General features: G+C 35.2%; 1 protein-coding gene across 1 annotated transcript in view; it reads right to left on the reverse strand.

Annotated features, from left to right (window-relative positions):
* The window catches only part of LOC121423501, a 50,837-nt gene extending 40,571 nt beyond the window's left edge, over nucleotides 1-10,266 (reverse strand). The window contains exons 1-5 of the mRNA XM_041618850.1: nucleotides 9,895-10,266; nucleotides 7,531-7,679; nucleotides 6,547-6,668; nucleotides 5,302-5,435; nucleotides 1,430-1,575 (exon numbers count right to left, since the gene is read on the reverse strand). Of these exons, the coding sequence (XP_041474784.1) occupies nucleotides 1,430-1,575; nucleotides 5,302-5,435; nucleotides 6,547-6,668; nucleotides 7,531-7,679; nucleotides 9,895-9,964 (621 nt within the window). The 5' untranslated portion in view covers nucleotides 9,965-10,266. The remainder of the gene's footprint in view (nucleotides 1-1,429; nucleotides 1,576-5,301; nucleotides 5,436-6,546; nucleotides 6,669-7,530; nucleotides 7,680-9,894) is intronic.
* Between the last annotated feature and the right edge of the window lie 257 nt (nucleotides 10,267-10,523).

A 10,523-nucleotide genomic window follows, 5' to 3' on the forward strand; every position in this document is an offset into this window, starting at 1 on the left:
TAAAGCCCCAGGTCTTGATGAATGCTCACCCAAGATTGTTAAACTTGTAATCGAATTGATAAGCGAACCTTTATGTCATATATTCAATTTATCGTTAACATCTGGGGTATTTCCTGACAAAATGAAAATTGCGCGAGTTTCTCCAATTTTTAAAACTGGTGACAAAGAGCAAGTTGGTAATTATAGGCCCATATCAGTGCTTTCTGTTTTTTCTAAAATATTGGAAAAGATCATTTATAAAAGGGCTTATAGTTTTCTTGAAAATAACAAGTGTCTTTTTGAATCTCAATATGGATTTCGTAGTGACCACTCAACAGAACTAGCTCTTCTTGAATTAACAAATACCGTAATTGACTCCTTTGAGCACGACTCATTTGCAATAGGGATATTTATTGACTTGTCAAAAGCGTTTGACACTATTAATCATAATATACTTTTATCAAAACTAAATAACTATGGTATTCGTGGAACTGCCCTTGACCTTTTTTCTAGTTACCTCTCAAATCGTAAACAATGCACCATATATAACTCCGTTCAGTCTGAACTTAGGACAATTGAATGTGGAGTACCACAAGGGTCATTACTTGGTCCACTTTTATTTATTTTATTTATTAATGACATTTATGTTTGCCCCCACTGATATTTTGTTGAGCATTCTATTTTATTTAGTAATTCATGCCCGCCTCCCCGCTCACGTCTCCCTCTCTTGTTCCCTTTCCTTTTCTTTTCTCTGCCCTTTTTTCCTTTGTATTGTTTATTGTATTGTATTTATGTCTACAGGCGTATCCCGCCACAAGCCTCAGCTTTTAGGGTATACGCCTTCTTCCTTAAACCCAATATGTACATATTTATATTTTTTATAACAAATTGATTTATGTATGAATTTATGTTTACGAAAAATGTAATGACATGGAAGAAAATAAATGTTTTATTTTGAAAATGGTAATTGGTCTGAGCAAATCATACATAGATATAATCTCGAATTAAAACTAAAATCACGCTTGCAGTTCTGGGATCTTTGGAGAATGAGTTGCAATCAAACTCAAATAAGATGATAATAATAATGATAATAACAACAATAATGATAATATTACTAATAACAGTAATAATAATAATAATAACAATATTGATATTAGTCATAATAATGTTCTACGATCATTGTAAGTTTTGTGTTACAGGCCCCAGGTGACCTTTACAAGCACTGTTCTTGGTTCCATTGCATGAAATTTACTATTAAAACAAATGCCATTGATCGACTGATTGATTTCATTAGCCAAGTCACCAAAACCTATTAATGGGTTTCATACAGTAACAATAAAATCAGTAGGCAAGAACAGTACAACCCATGAAAGCTCGAAAACTTATTTCCAGAGGATAGCAAAGGTTCCCTTTTTTCTTTTCTTTTTTTGCAGAGAGGCTCAGGACTTACGTTGGCTCGTTGAGATCGTGGTTGAGCGAGACTCCCTCCAAGGTTCAAACAGTATTCTTTGGCGCCATTATAAGATCGAGAGGTCCAGTCTTCTGTCACGTGGTAAAGAGTGCTTCCTATTGGTACCCAGCTGTTCAAGGGTAAAGCTTGAATAAGTGAAATGAGAGATTTTTTAAAATGAACATAGCAAAAACTGCGGTGTTAGCCGGTGTAAATAGAGGACCACACCAGTTATTTTACACCGGTGTTAAATTGGTGGTGTTAGTTTTACACCTATAGGTGTTATTACAGCACCTTTGGTTGTTACATTTACACTTTTTGGTGTTATGTTAAATCTTTAGGGTGTAGTTTTAACACCCCAGGGTGTGGTCCTCTATTAACACCGATTGGTGTCAGTTTTAACACCACAGTTTTTACAGTGTATCTTTTAAAAAAACATACTGCCTTTAATTAATCCTCTATTTGCTTTTTAGATTTTGATAGTAATGTCGTTAGTAAAATATCTGTCGACTTTTACCAGCTTGGTCAACAGACACGTTGTATAGCTCCGACCCTACAGTGACTATATTTCCGAAAGTAAGATTTAGAGATGGCAAAAATATGCCAATTTAACTAATCCAATTTTCAACATGAGAGAGACTTGTAGTTCCTTGGAATTTAAACGTAAATTGTGGTCGAATTTGAGGCATTTGAAGAGTAAAAAGAACCTTCCCTTTTATTTCTTTTTCGTGTTCTTCTACTTATTCTTCGTTTCTTCGTTTTTCGATCTGGTTCTCCCTCTCCTTCTTAGTGTGAATGAAAAAGCCTTCATCTTTCAAAAAGGAATCATTCAAAAAGAATATCAGCAACAGTGATAACGGAGTAGAAAGTTTAAATTAAAAAAATGAGTCTTCTTTCGTGGGAGAATAAAACAGAGGATAGACATAATTCTGATATAGTTTTATATAGCAACAGTCATGTCGAAAATCAGGATGGATAACCAAGGGCGCCAAAATTTTGGGGGTCAAAAGGAGATTTTGCCCCCCCCCCCATGTACCCCCCTGAAAGTAGAAAAATGATAAATTATTTAAGGACAAAAGCAAACGAAGGCACTTTTCTGAGTAAAAATTGTCATTTCCATTGTCAAAAATGAAAAAATACATTATCATAGTAAGCCTCTCGTCTTTCGACGAACAGTACCTCTGTGAAACATACCTTTGATAAGCCCCTTTTCCATCTTATTACAGTGTGATAACGTTTAACCTTTCAATGAATACATTTCAGACTAAAAGCGAATGGCAAATTGATAGTGGTCCACCAATGATTAGGTTTATAACTCTATGATGCTGGCTGTGTCGTCTGACAAACGCGCGGTCGCCCAGAAACGCTCAGACCGGACCCGATATCACAAACGCGCGTGAACACTACTCGAGCAACATATGGAATCTATGTCATAGCTTTCAAGCCCAGAAACCATAACATCTCGAGAAACTTGTTTCAATTATTTCATTTTCAGCTAAATATAAATTGAGTTAATACAGTGCTAACAAGTCAGTGCCCTAAAGAAAATACCAAGGTCATTTCAACTCAATATAGACATGTTATCAGAAAATTACACGCAGAATAATCATGTGTAGAGGAAATTTATAATTTGTGAAAATGGTGAATCCCACTCGAAAGCAACTTGAGATAATGTTTAGACATGAAAAAAATAAAATCATTTGTGAAAGTGTTTTCTTGACAGGACTCATATCATCCGAGATATGAATAAAAATGTAAAGAATATAAAAGAAAAAAAATAAGAGTTTACAGTACTGCTCTACTATAAAAAAAATCTTAAGATATTTTCACAGCCCCGTATTTTCCTCTATTCCTTTTCATTGGCATGATTGGAAGGCGTTTTGTCTGATACTATTTGAGCTCATGATATAGCACTTATGTATTTTAGATTCCAAAACTTCTTCCCAATACCTGTTACTAATCACATCGAGATGGCAGCTATGTTCTCTGGTTCATCCCAGCTTTTCTTATTCATGGACGTTTGCAAAAATAAAAAAAAACAATCCGGGAGTGGGTGGGACTGCAAGACCTAAATTGTCGAAGAAACTTAAGAGCGAGGGGGTTTGTGATGGTGGAGCTTGAAAATTTTCTAGAATAAAATTGAAGGATTTCGTGCACACTTGGTGAATTTTGCCCTCTCGATCGGCGGCCCCCGGCTGCGTACGGTCATCTTTAAGTCTTTAAAAGCAGTTATTGGTTTGAAACAATTTCGTTTGCAATAAGGCTCGTAATTTGCTGGAACTGCGACCCTGATCATGAAGAAACACCAGTCTGGGTCAGAAGGGAGGAAACAGAAGGAGCAAAAAGAACTCCAAGACTGTTTAATTCTCAAGAAATTTATTTTTGAATGCTCTTAGAAACCCAACTTTTATACTCCATTTTTAAACAAAGTCCTTACCGTGGGGGGGGGGGGGTTCTACAGCCTCTCCCGCTCGATCGCTTCGGTGTCAAAAACTGTCAAAAATATTGTGCCCCTTCGGGATTTTGCCCCCCAAAAAATGAAAGTGTTCCGGCGCGCCTGTGGATAACAAAAATCGGGTCACAGATTAATCAATTCCCATTCCGATTGATATGTATTTCACTGGCGTACAGATGGGGACTTAATTGGGGGCCGTGGACCCCCCCAAAAAAAAATATAACCAAGAAAAAGGGGGGGGGGGGACAGAAAAAACATATTATTTTTTCTTAAACATTGAGTATTTTTTTCTTTAAAAGATCGCTCCAGCTTTTTAGGAATTTTGCCCCATACGCAATGTTTGGCCTTCGCTTTTCATTTTGTTTCTGGCTGACTACTCCACTGATGTGTTTTGCTCTCGTATCGAACAAACCGCAATGGCTGTGTGGACAAATCTGATAAAAGGTATCAGAAATGCCCCCAGCCCCTCCATGATTACAGATCACTAAACCCATTTGCAAAATCCCATATCGGATAAAGAGTTACCAAGGTTATATACAGCTATAGTAACTACCATGGAAACCTTGATGAAACCAGCCCTGATTTAAGGTGTGATACACTCTGAGGGGGGGGGGGTGCTATAAATTATTTGCGATCAATTCCAAATTTCTGTTGCTAATTTACAATTGATATATCAATTTTGACTATAAGCAAACTTTATTTTTAATTATTGTTGCAAGAAGAAGATATATTTAGCATTCAAGTTCACAATTGCAATTAATTGCAAGACTTATGATTGACTTTGGGAACAAAAATTGACGTGCAACACACCCCCTCAGAAAAACTAAGTCAAATCTGCATAGAAGGTTGCAATATCTGCACTCTAAAAACACTGAAAACCCCCAATAATGGGTAGAAAGTGAACCTGCATGTTTGCTGGGTATTTTTTTTCTCACCCCATATTGGGCAAAATGCATGTTTTAAGGATAAATTTTAATGCAACATTGCGTAAAATTCACAAACTATTTGGCTTCTTTTTACCCAACAAGCATGCATGTTACCATTTTACCCGTTGGGTAAACATTTTTTAGAGTGTAACTACTAGTATATTACAAGATCCCATGAGTGCTAAATCATTTCTATTCACTTTTAACCGAAACTAGTCAGAGCACAAAACAATGATTTAGAGTTAGCCAAACGCTTTGGAAAATAAATAGAATTTTGGTCGAAATGATTAGAATCTGGTAGGAACACTAATATCTCGTTCCAAAAGAGTGACCAAAAATCTAGTCAAGATCTTGCTCGATATTTTTAAGAGGGTATTGGCTTTATCTTATACCATGTTTGCTGTCGGTCCTTACATTTTTTTGTCGTTGGAATTTTTTTTTCAGTTAACTTGTTCCACAGCTTCTGAATTTCGTCCTCTAATTTGTCTTACCTTTAAATATTTGACAAATACTTCGGCGAAAGTTTGAACATGGATTTCTGTCCCATTGTCCATGTATGTCGAGCTGAGATCCTATCATATAAGCACAATCGTTTTCTGCCACCGGTGATACCCAGTTTGTATAGCTAAAACAGACAAAAAAAAGAATTATTGGTACTCTCAAATAAAGATTATTCCAAATGACCATACTTTTTGGTTTTTAAGTGTCAGATTGAGAAAACTGGTCAAGATTGACCAAATTATTGGTTACAATCTACTTGCAGGAATTCGGTTGATTTTGTCCAAATTCTGCGGTCGGACACATATTAACCAACAGAACACTCTAAAAACAAGAAATGTTAACTTAACATTTGAAAGGTTGGAGGAGTGACAATATTTTCTAAATGTTGCATTTACCACTTTAAATGGTTCTACCCAACACTTAAAATGTAGGATTCAGCTTTATACAAGGTTGGATGTAACATTTGGAAAAGGTTGTCACTCCTCCAACCATTCAAATATTGATTTAACATTCGAATTTTTAGAGTGAATGGTCATTTTGACAAATCCGTTTTGGAGTTAAGGTGCATTTGCAAGTTTAATGACCAGTAAACCAACTACTTTCTAACTTCTTATTTTCTTCTATTTTCAATCAATTATTTGGCACTCTTACTCTCGATAGTGAGGTGTTTTTTATTTTATTTTATTTTTTTTTACTTTTTCAGATCAAAGAAAATGTGTCAAACAAAGCAGTATTTAATAAAAAGTAGGCCTACTCCAAAATGTGACGGTCGCGGTCAAATCGTGTTTGGTCTTCTATCCCTGTATTGTATTACGAACGAATGCAGAATAGAAGAATATTTATACACAGATTATTCCTTTATCAATCCGATTATGATAATCAACTTTATGACTTTGTGTCATTGATTAGCTGCTGCATTTTAAAGAAATAACGGGGCAACGAAAAATGCTAAATAGTATTGTATTTCTGTGGTCGGGGAGATTTATACATCAATAATTATTAACTGGAAGCAATCCTTTATGATTTTATCTTGTTATTTCCCACGTAATGCTCAGTTGAATTTATTCATACATCCGTATCTAGAAATTGCCAATATGAATTTACAGTTAATATTATTATCAATATCATTAGCAGTAGTAGTAGTGAAAGTATAGTTGTAGTAGTATCATCATCATCATCTTTATTATCAATTCCATTTTCCCATAAATTATTCCTCTCTGTCTCTAAACATTTACCTTGGAGCGTCTCCATTGATGTACCGCAGATTGCCATTGTCATTTCTATTCAGGCCGATCCAGTAACGATATCTTTCGTCGGAGCTTGGAGGTGCCGATACCAAATTTTCTGCGAGAAATTCCTGTGGATGAACGTCATTTAGAATCATAACATAAATACTTGAAATGTGGTGTATTATGTTCAGAGTACACAGCAAAGACTATGTTGTTGAGCGGTGTACACACTGCAAAAAACTCCGGTGTTGATTTAACACCAGCCCGATTATGTCCACGCCAGAGAAGTATTGAAACAACACCAGTTTGGAGTCAATCCGATGCTGTTTTGATACTAACTGGTGTTGTATAAACACCTATCTGGTGTTAGACCAAAACGAAACTGGTGTTGTTTAACACTTCTCCGGTATGGTCATATATAGATTGCGGGCTTGTGTTAAATAGTTATGATCATGATTGATCGGATCAATCGCAAATCTTTGTAGGACGGACCAGTTTTCACAGTGTATTATTCTATGAAGTTACTTGTTTTAACGTTATGTGCAACTTAATTTACGAAATATTAGTGACATGTGACTCGGTGTAGAAAAGGTTACAATCAACCGCCGCTTTAGTTTTCAAATAATTATCTAACAAAAATAAGAATCAATATATACTTCTTCGCTAATGTTGGGAAATTATTATTAGGTGACCAGAATGACGATAGTAATTATAATGATGGCAATACTGACTAAAGCAATAATAATAACAATAATGATAGTAATAATTGACATAACAATAATTATAATACATATCAAATCAATATTTGTACATTTTCTACGTAACCCAGAGTAAACATTTAAAACTATATATAAAAAGACAAGTGTCCCAAAACAAGAACTGTGATAAAAAAGAGGAAATTTTACAGTGAAGCATTTTAAACAAAAACAACAAAACAACCCACAAATCGATTGATTTACTTTTGTTGGTGATAGATATCATTTTACTTACATTTTGTTCTTGAGATGTAATAATTGTTAAATCTCCACCGATTTCTTTGCAGTAGACCCGTGCGCTGTCAAAGGATACTCCTCCATCACGGTAACAGTATTTTGCATCTCCGAACTCGAAGAAAGAATCAGGGCACTTTTGACTATAAACTAGGCAAAGTGGCAAGGGAAAAGTAAAACTATTTGAATGGCAAATCACATGTTTACTGTAGAAATAACAAACAAAAGCGCAACAAGGGGCAGATGAATGAGGCGTTACCAAAATCACTATCATATGATAATTTAGATGAAAATATCTGTCCCGTGTCACGCGATTGAACAGTAAAAAAGATAAATTGGGGGGATTTTTATAAGTCTTTGGTCTTCCTTTTGTTAACACCCTACATGGAGGGGTCAGGATATACTCCGGTACTCCGCGGTCTCTCTGAGCCTATAATCTAGGCAGAGACTGTAGTTATTGTAATTACCTATGCTGTTATTTTTTTCTTTTAAATATACAAGTGCACACCTAGTTACCAAGAATGCGTATAGCATTTCCATTTATTTGAATGAAGGATAAATAACATTGTCGATTAAATGCCTTGCTCACATGCACAGATGCCGCGGCCGGGGATCGAACCCCTGACTTTCAATGTATAGTCAGGCGCCTTAAACCACTCGGATTCGACACCCTCCACCTTCAGCTGTATACGCTGAACGCAATCGATACGTCTGATGTGGCAAAGACTAAGAATAATGCTTACGAACTATACTTTTGAGTTATTAATTCAGTATGCATAGGCCTACTGATTTCGAAACCTCAATGATAAGTAAGCATACCAGTTCAAGTTTAAGTTAATTTTTAAAAAAAGACATGACAACAGAGGAAGATCAATCATCAAATAATTTTAAAAATACGATAAGTAAGCTCACTAAACATGCTGAATGTTGTTACCATTCGAGATATTGCTTGTCTAAAATGAGGGGCGGATCCAGGATTTTCCAAACGGGGGAGGGGCATATTTTCCCGACGAAAATTGACAAAAAAAGGTTCTCGCCTTCAAAATTAAGGGGGCACACGTGTGTTAGAACGACATATATTTAAATTACATGTTTTGTTTTGCCCCCTCCGGTTCCACCAGTGTCTAAAATGTAGGTCTGTTGATCGAAAACAACTTTTGAAAAAAATTCAGAATATAGTCACAAAATAAATGTGTACATTACAGAATTAATGAAAAATTTGTGAAAAAGGGTTAATATTTGATATAAAAGAAATGATTTTGTGTTGTAACATTTGACATTTCTTTATATCAAGAATTTAATTCTGGATATCAAGAAGTAGGATTAATTTATAAATGTTGTGGTGCCTTCTTCACGCTGACCAATTCGCCCATGCATGACATCTCCTTTACTTTTTATCGGTTTTTTGTATAGACCTTCATGACTTGTATAGGCCTACCCTATTAAAAATATTTTAAACATCGCCGTTTACTATGTGAATCGCATAGTAGTTGTTCAAACGGTTTAAGTGTTTAAAAGCATAGGCAATCATATTAAATATTTGAATTTAAACTTTGTTGTTTAAGATTTTAAACACTTGTATAAAATGTTTAAACAACTACCGTGCGATTCACATAGTAAACAGCATTGTTGAGATTATTCTTAACAGTTTAAATGTGTAGGCCTACATGTGTATGCCTACATATATTACCCTCATGCATGGTTTGGCCTACACGTATTTGTACAGATTAGCCATCATTGAAGGGTAACAAAATTATAATTAATAAGAATATCGTATATAGAAAAGATATTCGTTATTTTATAAGATGAACAGACATGTCTGGAAGCTGAACGCATATACAATTTCTTTTTTGCTTAATAAATTGCTAAATGAATTCACTATTCAAATTATATGCAAATTGCTGACTGCATCCACTTAAACCAATCAGAAAGGGAGAGGTGGAAGGAGAGGGGAGAAAGAGAGAGAGGGGGGGTGAAGAAAAGCTGTGTATACAAAAGGAATCTTGTGTGAGGAGTGTACAACATGCATATGTTAATGTGTAAGAGAGCTAGGATTGGAAGTTAGTATGAAAAGAGTGAATATAAATGAGGGATTCCTGAATAAGGTGGAAAGAAGTTTAAGTACAAAGTCGGTCCCTACAACAGAAAGCAATTTGGGATCAACCTTAAAATCAATTTTGAAATTAACTCTAATTGATAAAACACCCCCAAAATCATTGAATGTAAAATAAATCTTGAAGAAATTTTATTTTAATTTGAATTCAGCCGATGAGACACCCATAAACGGACTCAATCTTTTGTGCATTAGGAAATATGACAAATCAAACTTTTCATTAAATAATTAAATAAAAGTAAAATGTATTACCTTGAAAGACACACATCAGAAGCAGCAAGAAAAACAATGTAGTTTGGGTTTCTGTGAAGAAATCATTCATCTTCAACTCGATTTTCTTCGGCACACTTTACTTTGTATACATATCAGAAGTTTCGAACAAAAAAAACAACAGGAATGAATAATCAACAGTGCAGCAGTTATACAGACAAACTAAAAAAGAACATCATGACTGTGCGTAACACCAAACACCACTCTCGTTATATGGCGACCGAAATGGGAAAGTAGAGATTACTTCTAAACGGGGAAGAAGTGATATACATCGCTTTTCCTCGTTCGAGATTTCATGCTATCTACTTCCTTTTCCTGCGAGTTGAATACAAAGAGAAACTTTAATATTACGCAATAATAACAAAAGGAGATTGACGCATTTGTCTGTACTGTGTCATTCTCCCGAATAAGCAATGTTGATTCATGCTTCATTGACTATGGATCAAGCAGGAGACCGTCAAAAACACGGATATACGTCGTGTCGTAATTCAATTTACTACACGACGTAAATAATTACGTAGTGTAGCAATTCGAATTACTACACGACGTAAATAATTACGTAGTGTAGTAATTCGAATTACTACACGACGCAATTCCGAATTACTGCCCAA

The sequence above is a fragment of the Lytechinus variegatus genome, chromosome 11 (assembly GCF_018143015.1).
Source record: "Lytechinus variegatus isolate NC3 chromosome 11, Lvar_3.0, whole genome shotgun sequence".
In the NCBI taxonomy this organism is placed as follows: domain Eukaryota; kingdom Metazoa; phylum Echinodermata; class Echinoidea; order Temnopleuroida; family Toxopneustidae; genus Lytechinus; species Lytechinus variegatus.